General features: G+C 42.8%; 1 protein-coding gene across 1 annotated transcript; it reads left to right on the forward strand.

The window, feature by feature from the left end:
- The first annotated feature begins 243 nt into the window (after positions 1 to 243).
- Positions 244 to 13,771, forward strand: LOC142956445 (semaphorin-6B-like). Its single transcript, XM_076098049.1, has 16 exons — positions 244 to 364; positions 1,264 to 1,375; positions 2,192 to 2,252; positions 2,364 to 2,426; positions 5,098 to 5,196; positions 5,285 to 5,375; positions 5,641 to 5,760; positions 6,341 to 6,429; positions 6,512 to 6,729; positions 6,818 to 6,949; positions 7,246 to 7,395; positions 7,461 to 7,637; positions 8,886 to 9,026; positions 9,910 to 9,987; positions 11,388 to 11,449; positions 12,786 to 13,771. The coding sequence occupies exons 1-16, from the start codon at positions 244 to 246 to the stop codon at positions 13,769 to 13,771; spliced, it is 2,700 nt and encodes an 899-aa protein (XP_075954164.1).
- Positions 13,772 to 27,705: the final 13,934 nt, after the last annotated feature.

A 27,705-nucleotide genomic window follows, 5' to 3' on the forward strand; every position in this document is an offset into this window, starting at 1 on the left:
ACACCAGTGAGCAGACAATAGAAACACATCAGCTCCTTGCTGAAGGCAGGCTGGTGGCTGCAGTCACCCTGCTGCACTTCTGACCCTTTCTTCTTGCACACACACACACACACACATACACACACACAGAGAGACCTGTTGATTATGTCATAATGTCAGTCACAATCTCATGCACATGCACACCCAGAGGAACATGTATTGTGCACAACAATGATATTCTTCTCTCCCGTCTCTCTTCAGTGCATGTGTGTTGCTGCCATGGCGACCGTGGCTCCACCCCTCACATTTCTTCTCCTGCTGCTTCAACTGGCGGATGGCTCATTCCCAGAGGAACCCAGTCCTCTCAGCTATGTCCCTGTAGAGGGTACGTTTCCTTCCTGCTGTGTGTGTGTGTGTGTGTGTGTGTGTGACTTGATGATGAATGGCCTCATGGTGGAGGTGGAAATCGGGGTCAAGGGTCAGAGCTTGTGTGTGTGGACCCAGGCATACAGATAGATAAAAATACTTCACTCGGCCTCTCAATGGCTGTATGGTAGACTGATAAATATGAGCGAGAGAGAAAGATGTAAAGACAGAATGAAAGGGAGCAAGAGAAATGATTGTTATGGATTTTGAGAGGCCCGGGAAGATGAAAAAGCGTGAGACAATTGGATCGGAGGGGGTGATACAGATGACAAGAGAGAAGGCTGAGGGAAGAGAGAAGGGGTGGAGACAGGTGGAGATGGATTGCAACGTCCTCCTTTCTCCCTCCCCTGCAGTCAAGGACAATGAGACGTTCTCCCAATCTGTCTCCTGATGATGAGGGCTCCCTGTGGAGACCGTCGTCCTCCACTTTGAAACTTTCTCATACTCTGATACCGCCACTTTCTCTCTCCGCCTCATCTGTACTCTCCCACTTATCTGAAATGTAGAGAGGAAAAGGAGGTAATTTCTTCTTTTTATGATAAAATTACAGTAATGGTTGCACACAGTTTTTGTCATTTTGGAGCTGCATGCATCAACAAAAGCAAAACAGAACGAGGATAAAAGTGTTTTAGTGTACTTATGCTGCACCCATCATCTCTTCACATCTTTGTTTTTCTAAAGAAAGGCATCAAGAATGTGCGAAGATACAATTAAAGTGAAGGTTAGAGAAGTCTTTAGGGTAAATGTAGATTGACTCGCTCTGTTATCAAAGTATCCTTGAGCAATGCACTTCATTTCCAGATTCTTTTTAGTAAGCGTTTCACTCTATTCGACTGTGTGTGTGTGTGTCCATGTCAGTTGTGCGGAGGTATCCAGTGTTCTTGGGCAGAGCTCATCGTTCGGCTCAGAGGCAGGATCTGCTCATCCAGACGGTCCTCCAAGTCAACCGCACGCTCTACATAGGAGCCAGGTAACCAACGGCAACCACCTCCAACTGTGCATTACTGACGTGTTCGCATTAATATCCGTTTGCTCTTCATTTGATGCCTCGGCTTCCATCTGCTGTCACTCTGCAGAGGACATTTTCAGTTTGTTGTAGCGAGTAAGCAATCAATCTTGTTGTTAAATGTCAAGTGAAAGCTGTTTGTTCACATTACTCTAATACATGATGTACGGAGAATAGTGAACTGTAGTAGCAAATAGTGGTCCCCTGGGCAAAAAAAATCGAATTTAGCCAATGAAAAACACAAATACATTGTTAGTCAACCTCATTTAAATTAAATGAAACACAATTCAAACTTAGTTTTAATTCCACTGCTTTAGCAGATTTGTGTCATCAAAAACACAAACAGGTGGCAGTCTAACAGAAATGGTGTGGTGATGAAATTTGTTCTAAGGCAACAACAACAGCAGAACTTTCATTCAACTATAAACGAGTCACGCTACTGTTATGAGCACCACAGATCATACATTCACATACTCTCATTTTCTGCCAAATGAATATTAACATATGAACTGCTGTCACTCTGTTAGCCCTCACGTACTAATGGGGGAAATTACATCTGATGTTTGATAAAATCAGAGAACAAGATTAGACATAGTAAGATTCTGACATGAATTAAAGAAATAAACACATAAGTCATGTTGAAAACTGGTTTAAAAAGGCCCTCACGAAACAATGCTGAAAAAACTGTCTAATTGCTGACCCCTTCCCTCAGCATTGTTTACATTATATATCAGACACCTGTAGTATTAAATTGGCACTGATTTGTTGTGTGTTTTGTAGAGATGACTTGTACAGGGTGGAGCTGGATAACATGTCAGGTGATGAGATGTTCTACAGCAAGGTAAGACTAATTTTCTTTCACACACGCTAAATCAAACGCGCACTAACAACTGATAATGTACACAGACACACGGAACAAAGTTATTCAGACTGTGGTTTGCTCCTTTGGCAGAAACGAACATGGGAATCCAATAAGAACGACATTCGAGTGTGCCGGATGAAGGGCAAACATGAGGTACGGTGCTTGTACACAGCACCCTGAGATCCACTCTTACATGCATCAACACCATCTATATACTCTATCACACGCATGGACGGACACTGCAGCTGTTAGAGAAACCTTATTTCCTTCGGGCGCGCCTGCATACGGTATTTACACAAAATCACGTTAGCTCAGTGAAACGTTGCCCAGGCCGAAAGATATCCACGAAGCTTGAAAGCCATTGTCTTGCACACCTGCATTGTGCCAATCTTCTTCATATATCTCATCCATAGCCTGCGGGGAAGTGGGGCAATTATGTGTGGATATGAAGTGATAGATGACAATGTTCTGAGATATTAAAGGTATGTGATCAAATCTACAAAAGAGAAAGATTTGATGGGATGGTAGCTCGCTTGACAGGGTGTGACCTAAAATATAAGATATATTGTATAAATGTAGCATTGCCATCCGCAAAATCCAATCTGGGCGGATCTCATGGAAAAAGAGAAAGAGGCAAGAGGAAGCATTATAAAGCAAACTGAGCAGAGAGAGTGACACAGCCTCGGGGAGGAAACGGTAATTGAAATCAGTTGAGGAAGAGGAAGGGGTGGGATGTGTGTAGGTGGAGGAAAAGTGGGGAAGAAACACATAAGGAGGATAGGGCAGCCACCGGGTACAAGAAAGAGCCAGAGAGACAACAAAAGGAAAAGATGTGTTGCTTCAGAGAAAGAAGAAAATATGTATGAGCAAAAACAAGCTGTGATAAAAGACAGGAGGAGAAAGACTTGCCCAAGGTGCAGAGAGCATAACAGGGAGAAGACAAAAGACAGAAGGTTGAAGCTTAAGCCCACTAACTCACATGAAGAGATCAAATTATAAGGCGCAGGGTAAATGATGCAGCTGTGAATCATCTGACATATAGAACAGACATAATGCTTTTCGGTCTTATAGCATCCATTAGGTAAGTGTGCATATGAAGTCATGACAGTCCAAAAATAGACATTTTTCACAGCAGACACTTAGAAATGTGTTTGCCATAGTGCGGAAAGCACAGGTGGAACTATTAACATTAACGATGGCAGCAATACTTCGGAACTGAACTGAAATGCATCCATTACTCACCATTACTCAAACTTTGTAAAGGGAATAGTTTTGGAAAATTCACTCATGTGCTTTCTTGCCGAGAGATAGATGAGAAGATTGATACCACTTTCTGGGTCAGGTCTGTACTGTAACGGTGTAGCAAGAACCAGAAGCTGGTTGGTTCAGCTTACCTTATTAAAAAATGGAAACAGGTATATTTGCACTTTATTTTATTGTTTGCCAAATGCCAACCAAAAAGTGCTCTTGGCATTGAGTTATACATGCTCATAAATGTATAGTACTACTCTGTGTTTGAACTGGAAAGGCCAATTGTTGTTGGTTGGTGTTATTTTATTTGAAACGAGACTGAGCTAGCAAAACAGTTATTTCAAATGTGGAATTTTCCTCCTGAAAATATACTGTCAATAATGTTCTTTTGTGATACTATGAGAGTTATTTTTGTAGACGTTTTTCATAGTGGGAATAATCTCTATAGAGGCAACTGGACAAGATTTTGGTAACTGAAGCGTTCTGGTTTCCATTTGAAGTCTTGACCAATCACGTTTGAGCAGGCTTTGATTTAATGCAGTTAAACAGTCTGTGTGGAGAGAAAAAGAGGCCGAAATGAAATCTCTTAATCCACCGGCTATCGTCTGACGATGATCTAGCTTTTTAATGTTTTAAAAAACAGCTTGTAAACTGTCTCAAGTTGCTAATCGGACTTTAATTATCGAAAAGTGAAGTCTTGATCCGGATATACGCTGGTTACAACGGAACCCCAGCAATGTCCAAATTAAGCCACTTGGCCCCAGAGGCCCATATGAGACCGATAGGTATGGGTCCCGAGATTGTAGGCTGTAGCAGGAAAAGCTCAGGTGTTGCTGCCAGCGGCTGGTTAGCTTAGCTTAGCACACAGGCTGGTAACAGGGGAAAACGGCTCACGTTTAGCCTGGCTCTTTTCAAAGCTATATCAAAATCTGCCAATTAGCACCTGTAATGCTCACTGATTAACACTTTATATGTCATTTGTTTAATTCATACAGCGGAGACTCCGGGAGGCATAACCAGCATTGATACGATAATGTGTTCATTGGTGCATTTTATAAGCGCTGGTATGCAGAGCGAGGCTGCTTTTATGCAAAACTACTTTCTGCCTCACTCTCAGTAGTTAGCTACCAAATATCCTCCAATAAAATATAGCTCTGTCACACAACTGTAAGCTGGTAACACTTGCTAGCATCATTAAATACCAATTTAGCTACTGATGAACAGGTTTATTCAAGTTCCATCGCTTATTTTTTCATCAGACACTGTTGTCGTATCACAAAGGAACCGAGGAGCTGACCAGTGTCACCAAGTTTCAGATTCAGTAGCAGCAGCTCAATCAGCAACCTCCACTTTGAAGACAGCTTTCAAAGTCTCTATCCTGTTGTTTCTCCAGATGGAGTGTGGTTATGGGTGTTACGGATAGTTTTATACTGCACTTTTCCTACTTCACAGTTGCAGCCTTCTTGCTCTGACTGGTAGTTTTGAGTTTAACTTTTTGTTCAAAACTGTTGCCCCGTACCTTGTGATTTTCTTCTCCTCTTTAATCGTGTCCTTTGTGCTTTTCTCTCTGTAGGGAGAGTGCCGTAATTTCATCAAGGTTTTGCTCAGCCAGCATGGTGGCCTGTTTGTATGTGGAACAAACGCCTTCAACCCGCTGTGTGCCAACTACACTGTGAGTAACCATCTATCTGTCAGCTGGCCACTCTCTGTGTGCTTGCCAGTTTGTTCATCTATACATATATTTTTTTTCTTTTTTGCAGAAAGACACTCTAGAAATGGTGGGAGAGCCTGTCAGTGGGATGGCACGGTGCCCATATGATCCACGACATGCCAACGTGGCTCTATTTGCAGGTATACTATCTTCAGTTTGCACACTAAAGTGTGAAGAATTCAGGGTTTCTAGCAGACATCAGACTCAGTTTTAAGCTCCAGACACTGAAACGTCTGTGCCCTTGTTTACCTTTACCAATGATTTATAGTCAGACCTCTCGCTGCATTGCTTGTTTGGTTTTAATCTTCCTGACCTTGTGCTATCTCTCCAATCTGTATGTTCCCCTTCTTCTTCTTCTTCTTAATCTCCTCCTTTCCTCCCTCTGTGCTCCCCTCTCGCTCTCAGATGGAAGTCTCTTTACTGGTACTGTGACGGACTTCCTGGCCATCGACGCGGTGATCTATCGTAGTCTCGGCAACAGCCCCGCCCTCCGCACAGTCAAACACGACTCCAAATGGTTCAGAGGTACTTTTAGAAACAGTCACATTTAAATGACTCTCCTGCGTCAGACACCTTCAATTGATATTCTAGAAACAAATTTCAGAAACCATCACCATTATATATAATAGTTTAGTAAAAACTGAAATTGGTTCGGCTGTCTTTTCATGGAGCCAAATAAAAAGCTACATTCAATGAAACCAAACATAGGTTTCTTTTAAGTGAAACACGCTCAGACAGAGCGATGTATTTAGGTTAGTTTGACTCTACAGATTCACGGTTTTAACAAGCCGTAGATTGAACGGTGGAGTTTGTTTTTCATGGAGAGAAAAACAAGCTGGGGTAGGTCAAAGCTGGAACAGTGCTGGATGAATAAATGGTAAATAATGTGTATCGTCTTGTCCAAGATGATGAATTAAACAGGACATGAATATTTGATGAGCGAGGCCCGTGGACAGCAGCGGCCCATGTAGATGTGATTGTTATTACAGCTCCATGTCACGGACTGTGGAGCGTTACCTTTGGCCCCTGGCACTGCGTCGCTACTGTTCTGTGTGTGTATATATGTGTGTGTTTGTCTAACTGTGTTTTTCTCATTATTTTTCAGAGCCCTTCTTTGTGAGCTCCATGGAGTGGGGGCCTCATATTTATTTCTTCTTCAGAGAGATGGCCATGGAGTTTCATCATCTAGAGAAGGTGCTTTCTTTCTCTTCCTTTCTTCTTCTTATTGCTTTCCACTGTCCCTCTATTTCACTAGACTGTGCTTGATTTATTCCAGGTGATGGTGTCTCGTGTAGCCCGTGTGTGCAAAGCAGACCTGGGTGGCTCTCAGCGGGTCCTCGAGAAACAGTGGACCACATTTCTGAAGGCGCGGCTCAACTGCTCCGTGCCGGGAGATTCGCACTTTTACTTCAACCTCTTGCACGCCACAAGCAACATCATCCGCATGCAGGGGCGAGACGTCATCCTGGGTCTCTTCTCCACGCCACCAAACAGGTAAAGAGAGGGAAACAATGTGCACACACAAACAAGCACAAACGCTATTCTTCTCATCACTTGTCTTATTTTTGCTTTCCGTCGGTAGCATCCCCGGCTCTGCGGTGTGTGTGTTTGACATGCAGCAGCTCGCTCACGTCTTTGAGGGCCGGTTTAAAGAGCAGAAATCCCCCGAGTCTATTTGGACGCCTGTGCCGGACGAAGCGGTGCCTAAACCGAGGTATTGTTATGCAAAGTGCATGTGAGCCGTTCTTGGGCAAAATACTGCAGTGCTGCTTTACTGAGCATCTGTCTACATATATAGTCTCGTTACTCCCCTGCTATAAGCTCCAACTGTCAATCACACAGCAACTTCCCTACTATTCAGCAAATCTTCTAACACAGCCTCGAGCAGCCGCAAAAAGAACCCCTCTGGCTCTTTTCTTCTTGCTCTCTCTGGACTTCTATCGCTCTCTCTCTCCTCTTCCTATCTGTCTATTCCTCAACTCTCACTTTTCTGTGTCTTTCTGTCTGCAGACCAGGAGGATGTGCAGTGCAGGGATCCAGATTCAGCTCCTCCACCACGCTGCCGGATGAAGTGCTGAACTTTGTGAAGACCCACCCACTGATGGACGAGACCGTTCCACTCCTGGGCCACAGACCTTGGGTGGTCAAGACCATGGGACGGTACGCATACTGACTCAGAACTTCATTTTATTGATTGAACGTGGTTTCACTATTGATGTCTTTAGGTACCAGCTGACATCCATGGTGGCGGACACTGAAGCCGGTCCCCATAAGAACCGTACCGTCTTGTTCCTGGGCTCTACCCGAGGAACCATCCTGAAGTTTCTAATGATTTCCAGCGGAGATTCTGTCTCCCACGGCAGTGTGTTTCTGGAGGAGGTGGAAGCATTCAACCCAGAGAAGTGAGTAGGAGTCAGGACATTTTGTCCTTGATCTTCATTAAGTTATTGAAACGTTGTTGCAGGTAGATACGGTCACATGCTGCCTGCTTCTATTTGAGAACTTGAGAGCAGCAGCAACAGTTCACACGACAACTGTCTGCAATTACACTTATTTTGAAAATTTCACTTTAACATTTTTGAAGTGCAGCTAAGAATAAAACTCAGTTATTTATTTGACTGTATCTGTTACAGTTGTATTCACATATATAGTAAAAGAGTTGCATCCATAGACTAAATTATTTTTCATGAACTGAAAACACACTGAAAGGGTTACAGTTCTAAGACAAAAACACTGATGACTCACAGACCAGACAACGCCTTTGTAGCGACCTGTCAGTCACAAAGGTAGTCACGCCCTAAAGCATACCTGCTTTATTGTAAATGGCACCATCATTTACTTAATGAACATCATGTGGTATTGAAGAAGACTTGAAAGTAGCGATTGAGACCATAAACTCATGTTTACAGTGTTTACTGAGGTAATAAATCAAGTGAGAAGTAGGGTCATTTTCTGATAGACTTCTATACAACCAGAGGAGTCGCCCCCTGATGGCCATGGAAAGTTTTTTTGTTTTTTATTATTAATTGAATAGAAATTAATAATAACAAATGTCAAAAAATACTACAAAATGTCATACATTATTATGTCCATGGTTATTATTTAAATTGTGTTTTTCAAACAGTCCAAAACCAAAAGATACAAAGAAAAGCATAGAGCGTGCACTACAGGGTAGAACAGAGAATATGTGGAGTTTAAGCTTGAGTAGTGATCGAAAACATCATTTAAATAGTTTCTTGTCAACTGACTTGTTGAAACGTTTCAGCTCTGTTAAATGTATCATAATATATACAAACTATTCCTGTTTTAATGTTTTCCAACCTTTCGTAGCAGCAGAAAAACATAACATAGATTTAGTGTGAAGGACTTTGGCTTCATCCACTGTCAGCTTTCACAAAAGAGAGTTTCTTTCTTCATACCACGCAGCTCTGGCTCTGTGCTGTATCTGAGCAGGCCTAGATAAAACAGTGCTGATGTTGTGACCCTTTAAGGGTTAGGTCATGAGTCTGTCTGACTTGAGGTACCAACAGATGAGGCCTTTGACCCCGTCACAACTTGATTTGAGGCCAAAGGGTGTACATTGTCCTCCGTCTGCTGGCTCCTTAACCTCTGATTCCAGTCTTCACACATCTGTGTCTTGCTGTCTGCAGATGTGGTGAGGACTCTCCTCAGGCTCGTCAGCTCTTGTCTCTGTCGTTGGACCGGACCAGTCACTCTCTGCTGCTGGCCTTCCCCTCCTGTCTGGTCCGAGTGCCCACCTCTCGCTGCCACCTGCACTCGCGTTGCATGAAGTAAGTGACACACTGTCACCTGGTTTTGCCTCGGAGAGTATTCTTCTTCTCCTCAATGTTTCTTTGTATGATAATTCGGTTACTTTAAATGTAGCCATGGCCATTAGCCAAGGTAAGACTTAGTGGCCAACTTTGGTTTGGTCACTGAGCTCTCTCTCTCATTAATAGTACAGTTGTCCATAAACAAATGTAATGCAATTCTTCTGATGTTTCAATCAGCAAGGGATAGATTGTGTGTGTGTTTGTCAAACTACAGCTAACTTGTTTATTTTGGGAGAATTTTTATCCCTGGGATATAATATTTAACTTGACACGAGAGGCTTCAACATCGTCTTGATGTTAGTTTGTAATAAAATAGATGATGTAATATTATTACCAAGAAGGATTTTTTTTGTTACTGCACATATGGGGAAGATCTTTTGAAGTAGAACCCCACACTGTGAACCTGATTCCCACAGCGGTCATATATCACAGCTGAATACAGGAAACTATGAACATGTAGAAACATGATACAGTACGTGTGACTGCAGTGATGAATACCAGATGAGGATTTATCATTTGACCAGTGATCCACATATAACATTTGAAAACAAATAACAAAATAACAAATAACTATCATGGTACCCATCCATAGGGACTTATAGTTTTTTACATTTTAGGATTTCAATGGCCCACTATACCTAACTAGTTACCTGTTAGCCAGATAGACAATAAGCAAGCTAACTCACTGCAAATTCATAGCTGTTAAACTTGTTCCCAGGTTTGATTTTTTTCTAAATTTCCCAGGGAGAGTTTCCTGCTAAGAATGCTAAAAATGGCCACTTTGAAAATCAGGTCAGTACTCTTCTGTCTTTCTAAACTTTGTATTTCCATTGGTGTGTAGGAGTTGTTTAGCCTCCAGGGACCCATACTGTGGCTGGACCAGAGGCAGCACCTGCTCCTTCCTGAGACCAGGCACACGGTGAGAACAACATACACACACTCTCTCTCACACACACACGTACACACACACGTACACACACCAGCCTGTGCACAGTTTCTTTCCTCTGCAGCAGACCTGCTGCCTGCAGACTCAGGACAAGTTATTATATGTGGAGAGTTTTATTGGCAAAGTTACAACATTCCTCTATTTTGTTCATGAAAAGGTCTGGCAAGTAAGCTAGTGTTGAATGTGGACTTTATCACGTAATATAAGGAGAATAAATGCTAAACGATGACAGTGTTCAAGCTCCCGTGACTGCAAGCAAGGCTTTCGATTTTTGTCTATTCCACAATGTTCCCTCAAGGAGAATTATGGACATAGTTACACATGTAAGAAAACAAAAGAAACAGAAATAACAGACAAATGGTGGACAACGACACTTGTTACTCAACTGGGGGCAAATACAATAAAGAAGAAAATGATCAATAAATAAGTAAAGAAATGGCCAAACAAACACACTCAATATTCTATAGTTACATATAAGAACACACTAAAGTGGTATATGTATAAGGTCCAGACATATTAACCAATATAAATCAGTTAAGTGTAAAAGGTTTCTTTTTTTACGTATTCATTTATTTGAGGCTGTCATAGTAATTTAATGCAATTCTGGTGTATTTGCTGGTTACGCAAGAAACCACTGAATTACAGCACACATCCCATTTCAGTCAGGAAGTTTAAATACAGCTGCACACTAATGGTAAAATGTTGTAGTAGATTAAAATAAATGTTATGAATTTGTAAAAATTAATATTATTTCAATTTAGTATTTATTTCAGTTTGTAAGCTAACTAAACCAGTAAAGATGTGTGGGTGTATAGTATTTGATTCAGCATGATTTACAGTATTAAATACCAATCTTTATCAAAACAATAATAGTTAAAAAAATGATTACTATCATTATCCTTTATAAATTCATGTTCCCATAAACAATGTGAAGGATTATTGGTGTCAAGTCAAACATTGTAAGCAGTATCGCAATCCGTACTCGCTGTGGCTGACCCTGACCTCTGACCTCCCTGAGGGATGATGGCAAGCATAAGGAGGAAATCAATAGTGTATCCTATTACACTGGATGGATCAATATGTACCATATCCATTTCATTGATAACTATCAACAAATGTCCCCATTAATGTGCAGTTTGCATGCTAATGTGAACATGTGCATACAAAAAGTAAACAGTTCACATTCATGAGTTATTTTTAATGACATTTGTTTCTGTTCTGTTCGACTGTAAACATTCGTCCATGAGCGATTACATACCGTAACTGTATATATTGAATTAAGGGCACTATAATAACACGTTTCCTACTGGATGGTGTTTGTATATGAAGAGAAATATTGAAGTCTCTGATGTGCTGATCTCCGTGTGTTGCAGGCTGCCTTTTCAACAAGATGTGGAATATGGAAACGCCACCTCCCATCTAGGAGACTGTGATGGTAGGTTGCAGCACTATGACATTTATGTTTCGGGCTGTGTACAGCGGATTGAGGGCAGACGCCGCCTAGTGGCTAAATCTCTCATTACACCTGTCTGCTTGTCATTGAACATTTTGTTCTGATACTGTACTTCCATGAGAGAGAATATTTTTGGCGATTTCTGTAATTGAGCACATTTTAATTTAATTATAGGTATAATGGGTTTTCCTCCCCCCCAGCTCAGCAAGATCCACTCAACCATTACATTAGCAACTGGGTGTTTTGGTGTCTTTTTTCAGGTGGGAGTCGAACTGGGATTTTGGTTTCAACCTCACTGCCTACAGGTCAAAACGCTCCCAGTGTGAGACAGTTTAATTAGGGATGATGTGAGAGGTGTAACTGCTGGTGGACGATACTACTGCGGGACGGGAGGTGCGACATCCTCCTGGTCACCAGGCTTTGTTCTCTCAAAGCTGAGCATCTGAGAGAGGATTGGCCGAGGGTAACCTGTGAGCTGGAAAAAGCTTAGCGTGAAATACTGATGTCACCTCTGTTGCGAGGCTCAAACGTCACTGCAGCAGTGCCAGAGATGGTCTCTTTGAACCTCGCTCTGAAACAGTAAAGAAAAAAAATAAAAGTAATTTCCTCTCCTTTCCTCTTTAGGCCAGTTTCAAAGTCGTGAAATCCACGTAGGTAGATCCGAATTTCCAAACAGAAAAAAAAAGCACATAGCACATTCCAAGCCTTCATCAAACTCATTTGTTTCAAACAAATGGGCTTCACATTTTTTACCTGCACTTAGAAACCGATAGTAGAAGTCAGTGATGCCCGGCTGCAGACCTGACAGCCTCTAATCCGAGTGGTGAATGTGCAAGCAGAGGCCGAGCCGGGGACAGGCATGTGCTGCTGTGTCTGCAGATGGGAGTGATTAGAGCTGGGTGGAAACACTGAGGTAATAGTGTGCTGCGAGGAGAGACTCACTGACCGGGCTGCAGGATGGAAAGTGTGAGGTGGAGAGGAGAGAGGAGAAAAGGAGCGTCAGCTGCTGTGGTCTGAGCTGTGCTGATCACAAGTGCAGGCCTCTCTGAACCTGGAGCCTGTGGAGCCCCAAGGCCAGACTGGAGTGAAGCTCCTTTTAAAAGACAATCATTGTATAATGCTGAACCCCAATTATGAGTGCTATTTCGGTTATTGATTTAATAATTATTATATCTTGTGAGGGGAGAAACACTCAGTAGAAGTAGCAGCGCTTGTAGTAATGATCATTTACAACTGCGCCCTCTGGACAGACATTGAGAGAGAATGTCCATCCGTTCCACTAAATGTCATCTTTGTAATTGTGTGTCTTAATCTTTAGGAATTCTGCAGCAGAGTTTGCTGATTGAACCGGAGAGCTTGGTCTCCCTCAACCTGCTTGTGGCGTCTGCTGTGTCCGCGTTCACCATCGGGGCGGCGCTCTCCGGCCTCGCCGTCTGCTGGATCATGGCCCACAAACCTGCCAACCGCCGCCACGGCAACACCTCCCAGTCCTCTATCCAGCGGCGTGAAAGAGGCCTGCTGACTAACGGCGGTGGGATGGGAGGCTCCGTGCTCAGTGTGACGCGGCAGGGAGGCGGGGAGCGCCCCTGCACTCAGGGCGGGGAAACCCTGTTTGTCATGCCCAACGGCTGGGTGAAGTCGGGAGAGCTCGACCCGGGTTTCCTGCCAACCCCGGAGCACACGCCCCAGCAGAAACGCAGAGGCCTACGACTGTCTGACTCCAACTCTGGAGGGTGGGACACCAGCCAGACGTACCTGGGGGGAGGCTCTGTTGGTCTGGGCTCTCCCTGCCGCATCCCCTCCTCCGTCTACCTGACCACCAGACTCTTCCAGCAGGGGGGAGGCGGGAGACACATCGGTGAGAGCCGTGGAATTGACGCGCCACGCCAGCACTACGTCTGCCTGAGCAAGCAAGAAAAAGGAGTGAAGGGCACGCCCAGGGCTCCTCTCCGGAAGTCTGCAGGAGAATACGTATACCCCATGACCCCCCAGGACTCGCCCGAGCGTCGGCGGGTGGTTTCAGCACCCAGTGCCCCAATGGAGTATGGCGAGCCGCTGCCTTTGCGCTGGCCAGCCCCGGAAGGATACATCCTAAGCAGCCACGGCATGGTCCCCGTCCCCCTGCCTCCACCCTCCATGCCCGCTCCCAGTGGCCAGGCCTACATGTCCCAGCAACACCCCCCCGGGCTGACCAGGGCTCTGCTGAGAGGAGCCCTGGAGCGAGGGGAACTGGGCGAGCTGGTGGACCTCAGCCAGCTGATGAGTAAGAAGAACTGCAGTGATAGGACTCACACTGGCCAGTGACTCTTGAGGAAATGAAGTGGATGGGAGTGTTTCCATGTCTGGAGCTCTCTTTTTTTATTTACATAGATCTCTCTTCTCTCCTCATTCTGTCCATTCCCCTCTCCCTTCACTTCTCTTCTACCTACATCTTTATTTGTCATTCAACCCCTCTGAGCTCCTCTGTCAGTCTTTCAGGCCCCCCTTCCGCCCCATGATGAGCCTCTCTTTATGACTGGCTGCTGGGTCTGCCACTCATACCCTCACACTAATTGGTCAGATGGATCGAGGTTGTTGCTGTGTCTGCATTGCAGAGTTGCCTCTCTCTCCGGCTACTCAGCGGCAGCAGGATGAGGGAGGAGAGAGGAGAGAGCATGTAGGAGAAAGAAATAAAGAAAGGAAAGAAAGGATAACAGCAGAAAAGGGGGGCAGAGACAACGGAGACAAAGTTGGACATGGGACTTAGAGGCTACCTTCTCTGTGCAGATTAACTGAGACTGCAGAGCCAGTAAGATGCTGCTGTAGAAGCGGGATTCCTTTTCCCTCTTGGATAACATTAACAAGACTGCCACCCATCTGTTCTCCGCTATATTACCTGTTGGTCCGATTGCCAACTAGGTACTTGAAGGGAAACTGCGAAATCTTAGCGTCGTAGAAGCTGCAGGTGACTCATCAGACAAAAAACTGATTGTGAACACAAATTTAATGGAGGATGAGGAAGCGCAAAATCCTTCTCTCTGTTTCTATTTCTCTCTCTGTCCTCTTTGCGTCACGCATACAGTAGATGCATACATGTTTTTGCACAGGTGACGGAGGGTATGTAGTATTCAATGTGTACGAGAAGCACGACTTGTGTGTGCCAAATGCCTCTAACCTGTCTCACAGGGATATGGGACCATAACTCACGTCTTTGGAGAGCAGAGTGCAGGACTGGAACGTCAGCACTATTTCTGCCAACCGCATGCTCTCTGTAATGACGGCATCTCAGCCGTCCATCACTCTATTCGTTTGCCTCCTTACGCGCCATGTACTCTTGAATTACCAATTATTTCACGAGGACGTCTGGAGAGATTGCCCACCATCACTGGACTGACTTGCGTTGGAGCTGGACAGAAAGGAAGAAAGAGAGTGTTTTATAGGATTTAAAGTAAATCCACTGTAATATATGAACACGTTGTCCTTCACTGTCACCTTAGGTTTTTTATCCACAAACACACACACACACACACACACATTCATTAACGCTAAATTAGAGAACGCAGTCCGGTTTTATTGGGCAAAATTTTCCCCTGAGCCCACAGGGGGTCAAGGTCCCACAGACGTGATACAGAACAAAGTGACAGTTACAGCGGTGATGATTGAAACCTTTGGCCTCACTCAAAGCCAATAGGGGTAATGGAAATGTTCCCAGCAGGCAAATGGGACAATATATTCAGCCCGTCAAAGTGTCCTGTGCCGCAAAATGGTCGGCGTTTAGATCAACAGGACATGGTGTGAGTGTGTTAGCGAGGAGATGGAAGTCATAAAAAAAAGAGATGAGATAAAGAAGCAAAAAGCAATTAACACCTGATGAAAACGGCTGTGGAAAATAGTGAGAATTTGTTGATTTTCACGCTCACTCCCAGTCAGTCATGAGCAAATTAATGCTGGTTTGTACTGGTGAGCAGCAATATATGGTTTATCTGTACATAGTAAACTTTGATTTAGATTAAACTGATTATGTAAGATAAACAGTAACTCCAAAAAAAAAAATGATATCAGGCACTAGCTTGCAAACAGAAATAAACATGTATCATGTCATTGTAGCTATATATGTCTGAAAATCTGAAAGTTTCATATCAACCCGCTTCAAGATTGAAATCACAAAGATACTATTTTTTTTTTTTTTTTTACATATGCGCGCAAAAAACATGAATGATTTACTGATGCCTGATTACTAAAGCAAAAAAATAAAACTGAGAGAAACTTGTTTTGAAGTGCCATGAAGACCATTTCAGTCAGCAGTGCACCTCGTGTACTGTGGTCCCGGAGAACTCACTTGTTGCAGAATACTTGTGATACGTATGCCTTTGACCTTTACACGCTGAATGTTATTTTTTTATTTAGATGTCGGCTTGTACTGTTGAAATCATTTGTTTCAGCTCCCCCTGTCCGTCTGGATGCTACTGACACAGAGCGCTGCCAGCAGTGTTTGAGGGTCTGTTTATGAACTACTTTCATGTCACACTTGTGTCCTGTAAATATGTAAGAATGAATGCAGACTCTTTTGTCATGCCCTTAATGATTATACTGTAATGCCTTCACTGATGCCATGACATTAGCCATGTTTATTCCGATATGTAATAATAACGATTTATAAGTAGTTCGTAAGCAAACCTTCAAATGGACTGAAAAATGCTGTGAGGGAACTCTGTGTATCTCATTTTGTGTCATATCTGTCCTGATCCTGGGCTTTTTTGGTCGTGTTCTGTAGTCTAGTGATTGTCTGTCCGTCAACTGCTATACAGGAGGATCTTGATAATACCTGTCAGCATTGTGAGTGAATGGATGTAGTCATCCTTTTTCTGTTTATAGTCATTATACTGTGCAGTACTGAGGAAAAGCACAAGAACGTTTCTGTTTGTTTTGCATTTTGAAAAGGAGCTGTTCTGTATCATTTGTGAATAGTGTAAATAATCATCTGTAGGTATAGTGTTTCAGTTTTTTTTTTTTGGGGGGGGGGGGGGGGGGGGGGGGGGGTCCTTCATGCTCTTCTGAGACAGGACTGTGTTTGAAGTGTGAGGTTTTGTTTAGTTCTTTTGGGGTTTTTTCAGTGACAATGCTGTGAATAAGATGTATGTACAGTATTTACGTGACTCTGGCTGACTGCTGAGTTCAGCTTTTTTCCTGTTATTAGAATAGAGTCGCAGGTCTGACCTCAGCCAGAACTGAGCCTTCTCATTTGACTGATGCCTGCCTGAGTTTTTTGCAGTTGCTAAGATACTGCTGTTATAATAACCATCAATCTTTGGAGTACTGCTATTAAATGGCATTATATAATTGACTGCTAATGTTGTCGAGTGTGGTTCCGAATGCACTCATAGAAATAAATGCATATCATTACCTGCGTATTCGCGCATATACACACATTTACAAATGCAATACTATTACTTCACACTCTCAAGTAATGCGTACGTCATTAGTGCAGTTTATTTTCTATAAATTAGACATATGTCATCAGATTGACTGTTTCAAACTTCTCAACAGCCGAGAGGCAGTTCTCAGTCCTCTCAGCTCTAGAGCAGAGAGGCAGGGGGAAATCTTTCTTGCATTTCCTTTCCTCGCCACAAGAGGGAGCTGGACACTGGCCTTCATTCAGCTGGCCTCTGTGAGAGGGTGAGAGGCTTGAACTCCCATGGGAGTTGCCTGTGCATTGACTGGCTATCGTTTGGCTGTGCTGCAGAGCAAGACACCGACTAGTTTTGTTGAGAGGTCTGGTGCAGAGATGAGAATAGCCCTTGTTCTCTGCTTTCAACATCCCACGGAGAGCGTAAGGTCAGCAGAAGGTTGAGTGAGTTATGGAACAGGTATTTATATCCCAAAATCACACACATGAACCCCATGATCATCCCTGCAGCAGCTGAAGAGTTCATGCAGCAACTTGATGATTAAGGCGAAATCAGATTCAGAAGTGAATAGCTATATTAACAAATCAACTGTGCAATGAACCAATTAGGAACCGAGGAATCACATGGAACAAGCTGAGAAGTTTATTTTTCCATAGCTTACACATTTCATGAAAAATGGTCAAATAATAGACGTTGCAATCAGTCAGACAGTTTTGCAAATTGAAAGGGGTACTCACACGTTTTGGTAATGCGCATTCAAAAAGTTTTAGGGCTCTCAAGAGACATAATAAAATTAAAGAATTGTCAAAAACCAAGCAGCAGTGGGTCGAAATATCTCTACATTTAGGCCCTAGAATGTATCAAGCTCCATCCTACAATTCCCATAATGCAATTCAAAAGCTTGTTTGATTTTAATCTCACTGCCTTCTAGGGGGCCGTTTACGTCCCGTTCTTTGCGCCGTCAAATTCATTGTTGTCAATGTAGACGCGCAGAGGACAGCGAGAGCAACACTGTTGCAGTGCGCAAGCGTTCCCAAGCGCCTATTTTTCGCGCTTATATCTTTGTTTTGACTTTGTTTGGTTTAGTCAGTGAGGCTTAATGCTAACTTACCGCAACTTCATCATCGTCGTCATTGCAGCACTCAGGTTAGTAACCCCCCCCCCCCCGGCACGACTGGTATTTCCATGCGTCATGCAACACTTAAACCCCTTAATGTCCACTTCTTTCAAACCCCACACCTCCAATTTGTAATGCATGTTTATGTCAAAAATGTTAAGCCAAGATACTAGTTATAGTTATTTTCCCTCCAGAGGTACATTATACAGGCTAAATATTACTTTTCATGACCAGTAAACTGAACTTGATGTGTGAGATCAGTGAAGTACCCCTTAAAAAATATCATTTATTTTAGGCCTTCATTGTGCAGTCTAAAACGCTTGTACTCCCATGTACTTATGAATAAAAGTGTTTCAATAGAAAATAATAGCTGATGGAATCAAAACAGCAGTTTGTGGAAGCAATCCATTCAGACACAAGTAAATACACGTGTGCAGGTAAGTATCCAGTATTCCAGTCTTCTGGTAATTTGTTGTAGTAGTTGACAACAAAGCCAACATGGATCGGTGTGTAGCAGACAATGAAAACGATCATGTTGGCTGTGACTATGCCAATGGTGCTTTGCTTTTCCTCTGACCTGTCATTCACCTTTAACAGAATACGGATGATGCAACTGGAACAGAAAACAACAATAAACAGTGGAACGATGTAGCCTAGAAACACCAGAATGACCATAAACTTTGGATTAAGTGGCAGATTTTTACATCTTTCATAACAGGTCCAGAGTTTTTCCGGGTAATTGTCCTTTCGGAATATCATGCATAATGTCCCAAGAAGTCCCCAAAAGAGCAAACACACAGCAAAAGCTATCTCTTTCTTCTTCCTCCATGATCTGGCCTGCAGTGGGAACCTTATAACCAGGTAGCGCTGGACACTGATGGCCGTGGTTGTCAGCATGCTGGCATACATGTTGATGAAATGTAAGAACATAAGGAAAGTACACAAGCAAGTCTTGGGCAGGCAGAAGAAGGCATCGTAGATCCTGAAGGGAAGGAAGAGGATGAGGGCAGTATCAGCTACAACCAGGTTGATCATGTAGATGTGGGTGTCTGTCCAGGAGGCCCGTTTGGCAATGAAGGCACGCAGAGCAGCAGCATTGACAAGGAAACCCAGAAGAAACACTGAACTGTAAGCCAAACCCTGAAGGGTATCCACTTTGCAACTAGCGATGGTAAAGTTGGTGGTGGTGTTGCACATACTTGCCTGTGAGAAATGTCCATGTGCCAGAGGGAAAAAAAATGTGTATGTTAGTTAGGAGAAGGAGTAAATACTGAGATGCAACTCCAAAGAAGCACATAAACAAACAGTTAATGGTTATTCAATACAGTTTACAGGATCTTACTTTATTAAAGGATAGGTTCTCAAGTCTTAAAACAATACTCGCATGCCCATATGTAGGCCTACATTTAAAAAAGCTTGCTGTAATCGTTCTTCCAAGAGAGTATACTCTACTGATTTAGTATTACACTCCATTAACATTGTCGGTCTCACGGTGGAAAAAAAAGATCAAAACCAATGCAGCTTGGAAACCTCCTCTGAAAAGTGACGCCAGTGCGAAAGTGCCTTAAGCTTCAACATTCTTTCAGCAAGAGGCGACTCCTCTGGTTGCAAAAAGAAGTCTGATTGTATCGAAGACTATGAGAAAATAACCCTACCTCTCACTTGCTTATTACCTCATTGTAAACATTAGTTTATGGTCTCAATCACGAGTTTCAAGTCCTCCTGAATACAGCGTGGTGTTCATTTAGTAAGTCACTGTCCCATTTAGAGTAAATCGACGATCAAGCAGGTCAGCTTTAAGGGTGTAGCTATCTTGGGATTGACAGGTCACTAATACAGCGTTGTCTGTTCTGGGACTTGTCCATGTTTTCGTCTTTGAACTTTAACCCTTTCACAGTGTTTTTTCAGTTCACAAATATCAATTGTAACCTTTTCGGTCGCCTATAAATGTCTGATGCTGCATTCGGTTGTACTCAGCTCCACCCTCTCTTGTCACGTCTTACTGCAAAAAAAGCCAATATGGCGACGGCCGATTTGTCAAACTCTGTGGTTCTATTAGATATGCAAGTGTGTTTTGCTAGTAGCTGCTAGCCTCAAGCAGAGATTAAGGAGCTAAAGAGATCTGGTAAACTCACTTCCTGCCCTACACCCCTAGAACGTTTCATTTTCAAACGTGTAGTCTTCAGATTCTCTCAACACTGGAATCCTGTTAAGAAATGATCCCTTCATGTATGCCAGTACGGACAAGATGAATGATTAGAGCAAGCAAAAATGGTTTAAATGTCTAATGAGCATGTGAGTCTTGAAAAAATGTGACGCTATCCCCTAATTGTAAATGTTGCACCCTTAAAATGTCCAAAATCACGTCCGTCTTCGTTTTGCAACTTTTATTAACAAATCCCACGGTTAAGCAGAAGCACATTTTTCTATTCAGCATATATCACGTTCTCGGAAAAAACTCTCTGAAAGCGACGGCGCTCTCTTCTAAAGTGTCAGCACAACAACTTTCTTCCCTTCACAGTTCACAGAAACAGCAATGAAAAACATACTAAAGTATACAGTCAAATAAATGGAAGACAAAAATAAACACATCAGCTTTGTGTTGCTGGTCACAATGATCCAATGAAAAACAAAACTTACCATATTAAACATAAACCTTATTGAATTGACTTAAGGCAGCTGCACCAGTACATCTGTGTTCTTGAAACGAGCGGGTCCGTGTGAGACTCATTTATATAATTTCCTCTCTTTTTGATGCATGTGTCAGTCTCTGTAGTTAAAAGTGTAACATAGACCAGTTAACTTCAGCAGACCACAGACACAGTTCCCCGTGGTGTTTCACAGTGACGCTTTTCTGCTCCACCATCATGCGTCAGAGATGAATATATATAGATATGCATATGTACTTTTAGTCAGTGCTATTGAATCTGCAACCCAAGTGGTAATTTCCAGCATCAGTGTTGCAGAGAAAAAAACAAGGTCACACTGTGAGATGGAAGTGAAAGGTGGCGGTTAAGAGCTACACTGACAATGCCAGACTGAAAAACAAATGTTTTACTTGCGCAATTGGCACGATTTAGAGCACAGCCTCTCCACTCTTCAACAGCTGGAATGTAAAGAGAAGTGAATCCGTGCTTTTGTTCTGTTGGCGCTAAAGAGGAGACAACAAATTCAAGCAAGAACTTACACAACCCCCAGAAATGACACTTGACAACAAAACCTTGAAGGTAATGGGTCTTCTGCTTGGATAATGTGTCAGCCCTGATTGGCAACCTTTTTGTCTCGTGCATTATTTTCCGTTGTCATTGTCAAGCTAAAATCGCCTTTTCATTTCTGCCAAGCTTGTCAACAACTGACAGTCACAATCAAACAGCCACAGGCCTCTGGCGTAAAACCTCTGTTTATGAAATAACCTTTTTTAATTGAGTTTCTGGATTCAATTGAACACAGTTAATTGAAACAGCCTGAGAAACCATCAAGACATCTGCAGGCCTCTCTCTGCCGTCATGTAGCTCTGGCAAACCTGCTCCGCATTCGTGAGTTATTTTGTCAACATGTCCTCATCAAAGTGTTTCTATTCAATCAGGCAGACGCGGCGGGGGGGGGGGGGGGGGGGGGGGTTGTGCAATGATGGCTACCTTAATGGGCATTTAATAGAAATGGCGCCACGCAGTGTTTGTGTGTCCGCATCGTGTGGCTGGTATTGTATTCACCTTGTGAGTGTGCGTGTCATCATGGCAGAAAATGTGGTCCAGGAGACGCCTATTGTAGCGGGAACAACCACAGAAGCGGGTTCTGGGTGCATATGTCTGTGGACAGATATTGTCAACTCAATAGCGTTGCAACTGCACAATATACAGAAACTTTACAGGTGTGCCGTTGAGATCAAAATGAAGGCAAATTTCGAAGACGGGTGTGATCTGAGCAAGGGCGCAGGAAGTAGGGGGGTAGTGAGTGTGGAAGGGGCCCTTGGCACCTACTCTTGGTTTGATTTGGCATCAAGGCTGGTGTGATCCCATCAAGATGGTCTCTGGTGTTTTGCTTTGTTTTTGCTTACAGTAACTATGTCTTCCAGCAGCTTTGTGCTTGTTTGTCTTCTGGGGTGATTCACTTGTTTGTGGCAGAGCGGTGTATTCACCAGAGTGACTGAGCTGCCGACCCGAGAGTCTCATCACACAGATCCTGGACATTGATTGAACATGTCAGAATTAGTCCGTTGTAATATTTACTTTGCATCTGGAGAAAAGAAATTGGATAATGGAACATTGACTGAAATTGCTTGACCTCAATAATCTTGAAGCCGGACCAGATTTTAACGAGATTACACAGACGAATCATTGTCTGCATCACAATCTTTTACACAGCATGGGTCTAACACTGTGCTCATGTTCGAGTGCTCAAGTGCAGATAATGATGGAAAGGAGGCCTTCGGCTTGTGTAGATGAGGTCATGGCTGCGAGGAGAGAAAAAGAGTTGTTGAGTTAATGAAAAGGACATTTAAAGTAGTATTGCTGATTGTGGCTCCTGCAACATTGCATAGAATGGTTGTCTCTATATTGTGGCCTTAGATGTTTAGTACAGAAGGACTGCTTTGTTAGAGAGGCAAAGACTAAAAAGAGGGCTGTTTTGGTGAGTGAGGAAAAGATTCATATTAGAGGTTTAGAGTGTATCCTTTCTTTGTATGGTTCTTTAGTAATCATTAAAAGAGGAATAAAAGTGGCGTAACAAAGCATCAAGTGCTGTTCAACGAGTCCAGATGGCCCCAAATTAATTCAGGGTTTAGTCAATTGTTTTTGCAGACTCTAACGACGCCACTCCAGTGATTTTGAGAGGTAAGAAGAATATCAGCCTCTGTCTTCTTTGTCGCTAAGACGAAGACTTCAGCATCGAAATGCAGAAATGCAGAGCTGAAAGTTCATTCAAAAAGGGATTGATGGAAAGAAACTAAGAGTGAACCACTGAAATGGGGGAATGGAAATTTAAAAATGTGGCCTGGAAAAAAAAATTTTGGATGGGATGAACGGAACAGTTGAGAATACACAGCACTAAAACAGATGACGGAGCAGAAAGGTTTGGAGTATGAAGCTGCGCTTTAACTTGTTGTTAGAGTCAAATCTATTTTTAGATGATACAGTTTGGTTTCAGGAAGGTTTTAGTGTGCCCTCTTGAGCCAAAATACTCAGCTTGTTCCATTAGACTGCAACCTCTGAACTGAAATGTAGACTTCGTGAAGCCAGACGGGGAAACAATCATCCATTAGAGAAAAGCCTGAAGGTCAGGTGTAGCTGTGTAAATGAGCATGGGCCATGCGTGGGAAAGTTACCTGGAGAAGCAGCGGCTTTATTAAGCGAAATATTCATAATTAATGCATTTGATTGCCTGTTAAACCTAGAAACACTTTCTCTTACATTGTAATGGCCTTGACAATTCCGATTTCTACAACAATACCCCTGAAAAGCACAGGGAATGTTATATTGCATCCTGTTTATTAGAAATTACTGCAGTTATTGCCTTCTTAGCGATGCTCTGATTTTATTAAAAGCTGCATTATTCTTCAAAGAGGTTATTGCCTGAAAATAAAGGCAGAAATCTAATATTAGGCAGGATATGAAGGGATTCCATATTGCTGATGTGGCCTGTTGTTATCATTCATTTGTTTTAAATCCCTTTAGGCTTATCCTGTTTTCACAGAGATATTTCCCACATCTACCCGGATCTGGTATATCATTGTGGATATATTTGTCTGCTGGTCTCGGTCAATCTCCTTTTTTTCTCGTCTTCCGTCTGCCTGTCTGTTGGTCTGCCCCCTGCCTGTCTGCATTTAAACGCTCGGCTTTCTCCTTTTTCCCGACTCCCTGCATTCATTCCTGTCTGTCTGGTACTGTTTGAAAGTGCCCTTTACACGTCAGTGGTAGTGAGGGAGGGGGGTTTCCAACGCTCTAACTAGGTCAGTGAAGACGCACCCCTCTCTCCCCTCACCGTGCCCCTGCTCTCCCCCTCCTGTCTCCTCTCTCTCCTTTCTTCCTCGGCTCCCTGCTGTGACGCAATGCAGACTTTCAGGGTCATGTTTCGGTCTTATCATCTGGAAAAACACCACACGGCCTTCCACTTCAGTGATGACAGTGATGCATCCTCCCAAATCAGCATCCAGCAAAACACACAAATCGGCTGAACAAAGACAGCTTGCACTTTTTTACAAGTTCGACGAATCAGCTGCACCATACGGATGGGCTCATCAGCCAGTTTCAATGATCTGGTCCATCTTTTTGCTGTGGTGACCGATTACATAATGCTCCAGCATTGCATAATGTTTGTGGGGGTTTTCCATCTGTTATCGGCCACTTGCATATTTGGAGGGGCAGTCAAGTGCACCTTTCAGAAAGCACGTCACTGTTACTGTGCTTTTGTTTCGGCGGCAAGTGTGCTGATGCGTGTGTCAGCGCTGGTAGGCAACAGTTCGGCTATTGCATTCATCTGCTGTTTTTGAAACCCCATAAAATGCTTAACTTGTAACTTACCATGTGTGCGTGCACGCTAAACAGCAAACTCCAAGTATTACATAAGCCCAGCCTCTTATACCACATTTTTGCACTAGGTGTCTCTGTTTCAGCTGGCTGTCCTGCTATGAGTCATCTGGGCAGTTATATATGAACCGAATAACCAGACCTCACCCATGCCTGATTTTAAAATGCAGGGTGTTTATTTCAGTAAACAACGATCTGAGGTGAGATCTATGTGGATGCACTTTGTATTGCATGTGTTGATGGTGTTGAAGCAAGAGGCCAGAAATCGGGTTGGTGAATATGATAAACCTGTTTGGTAACCTGTCAAGAGCTGCATAAAAATTGACAAATATACATATTTTCCAGTGATTTTTAGCTGATGTATCATGTATGAAATAAATCTCTAAACACAAGAGGATTATTCAGTAATTCCATTCTTCCCTGATTGCATAGTTAGAGGATTACACATAAGAATGAGCTCTGGTCTTGAAAATGAAAGGAAATAGAGGATCCGAGGGAGTGTGTGAGTACAAAGGTAAATGGTAGGCTGAAGATGAGGGGTCAATGAGTGTCTAGCAGTGCCTTGCGGATGGCACACAAGAGATGTAGGTCATCAGGCCAAAGATGGAGGAAGCAAGGGGGGTACAAGGCGGAAGCGAGAGCGGTCACAGAGAAGGTGCAGGATTCTGGAAAAACTTTTTCCACCTCGCTGATCTTATTTGCTGTTGATGGAAATATCACATGTTGATCCATGTGGGATTGCGTGTACGTTCGGCGCGTGTATTTGTTGTGCACTTGCACTCACTCGGGTGTAACTGGGTCATGCTCACATGGCCAAGCACATTGATCCCCACTGGAGGTAAACACAGCCAAGTTGCCGTGGAAACTTCCTTTTTACTCTCGCCACATTTTTACGTGGCACATATTTGTCTTTGCATCAGATATCTACGTGAATGTTGACACAGGCATTCATGATCATGACCGGGATCGCACTTTGATCAGTCATGACTGTCTTTTGTTTCCATAATCTATTTCCTAAATTAGTGGTTCAGTCGTGTGAACTTGTCAACACCTCAGAGTCCTCCCTTTGTTCAAGTGTCTGTGGGTGTGGATGTTCAACCTGCTTTGCAAGAAACGAAGCAAAAGAGACGTAGACAGGTTGGGGGGGAACAATGGGGAGACCGTGAGTGACAAAGAGAGGGATTTGCTGCTGATTGTTTGTCATGACAAGTCCGGACCTTCTATAGAAATTTAAACATAGGTGTAACTCAAACAGCCACGAAGAACATGTTGTGTCCTAGGTGTAGACATGCTAGTGTGTTGTGGAGGTTTAGAGAAGTAGGCTCCTGATTAGAGGGCTGCTAGTTTGAATCATGTGACCTTTTGCACAGGGGAAATAGAGAAGAACTATACAGTACTTCCCCTGTTCAGTAGAGTACCCTCGAACAGGAATGCTCAGGTCATAGTAAAATGCTGTGGTCTGACTGTGCAGATCGGATTGTGTTTGCAGAAAGAAGGCGTTTGCTAACACATATACTGTATGATTAACACTTTAACTAAGAGGAGAGACCCCAGGTAAATAGGGAAACATTTTAAACTAATATTTACCACCATTTTGTTGACATGATAGAGTCGAAGGTTTTTACATGGATACCTCTCTTTATCACTCAATAAACCAGAAGTAACATTTCCGCCATGTTTGTTGGAAAAACATGTTCAGGCTATGAATAATATATGAACAAACCCCTCTGTGAATGTAAGTGCTACTGAAGATTTCTGGCTCGAGAAAACCGCCTTTAAAGATATGTATTGTAAAATGTCCATGTATTTTGCAAGACACTACAGGGGAATAGGGTGAAACATACACATCACCATGAAACTTCCCCGAGTAATAACTTACATTAAGACAATTACATGGTACACGTTTTCTGAAATTGTATGTTTAAATATGCAAATGAGGTATTATCTAATGCTACAGACACAAATAGAAAAAGAAGTAAAATAAACACCTAAATGTTATGGAAGCAAAACAGCCCGAAATCTCAAAATTGATCAGTGCATGAGAAACTATGTTTTTGCCTGAGGTGTCTCTAAGATGGTCTGTAAACATTTCTAACTCTATTTGAGTTCATGCAGATAGAATAGATTTTTTTATTTAGAGTCAAACTTGAATTTAAAGCCAAATCTTAAGTATATTTATTTAACAATAAAAAAGCATGACCGAATAAGGTATATTTATGTGTTATTTATAAAGAGTTAAACCATCCCAAACTCTGCTAATCTCCTTTATCTGCGTAGGTGTGTGTGTGTGTGATAACGTTTGACTGTCATCCAGTCCTAATTCAAATGCTGCTGAATCCTGATTGGTCCACGGAAGTATTAGCATAAAAGGCAGCCCACCTCAAACCAGTGAGAAGAACAGAAATGCAGAAAATTCTTATGTGAAATAACCAAACTATTCTTTATTCGGCAGAAAGGTACATGTCCATGTAGGACCCAATCAATCACCTAAGAACCTGATTGAGAAAATATGTTTTTCGTACCCTTTTATCCCCAGAAAACCCTCATTTAATTGCGGTGTAGTGGTCAGGGCTTCTGTTCAGTTTAAAAATAGACATGAAAAAACAATGTTATTAACATATTATTTGCATTTTTAGTCACTGGTCAGGTTCTGACTCCCTCTTCCTCTATAAGATGAATTCTGGTTTTACTTGGTTGTGCTCGGCCTACAAAACAGCTGCTGATGATTTTTTATATGTAAATCTTTTTTTGTAATTATGTTATGAATATTATAAGACTTCACAAAAACTAATTTACAGTAATGTAAGGTAGGCCAAGGACACTCATAATATGTTTGTGTAACACATGTGGGTTGGAGGAGTGTGAGTGCTCAGTGAGATAAATCTGAACCTAATGACCTGAAATTGAACTCATATTCTATTTATTCTGCAGGCTTTATCAAACGTGTACAGTGTATGAAAAATGAAACTGATAAAGAGAAACGGAGAGCGAAAAAAAAAGAAACAGATGTGCTACAGTGTCGAGTGGTAACAGGAGCTGGGAAGATTAAAAAAAAGAACGGGGAATGAGAAATAGAAAAGAGATAGAACGAGGATGTAAAGTGGAGTCGAGAGGAGGAGGATGAGCACATTGTGACAGGAGGGAACGGTGTTTGTGCTCCATCTGACACACTGACCTAGTGATGCAGCAAAGCTCCCAGCTCCAGATTAC

Source organism: Anarhichas minor, unplaced genomic scaffold, assembly GCF_050575085.1.
Source record: "Anarhichas minor isolate MPS153535 unplaced genomic scaffold, ASM5057508v1 ptg000024l, whole genome shotgun sequence".
Lineage (NCBI taxonomy): Eukaryota > Metazoa > Chordata > Actinopteri > Perciformes > Anarhichadidae > Anarhichas > Anarhichas minor.

Bases quoted from the DNA above. Each gene is read 5' to 3' on its own strand.
- LOC142956445 (XM_076098049.1), top strand. From the start codon at position 244: ATGTGTGTTGCTGCCATGGCGACCGTGGCTCCACCCCTCACATTTCTT. The intron at 1,376-2,191 runs GTAACCAACGGC...TGTGTTTTGTAG, and splicing joins ACGCTCTACATAGGAGCCAG to AGATGACTTGTACAGGGTGG. The intron at 2,427-5,097 runs GTACGGTGCTTG...TTCTCTCTGTAG, and splicing joins GGATGAAGGGCAAACATGAG to GGAGAGTGCCGTAATTTCAT.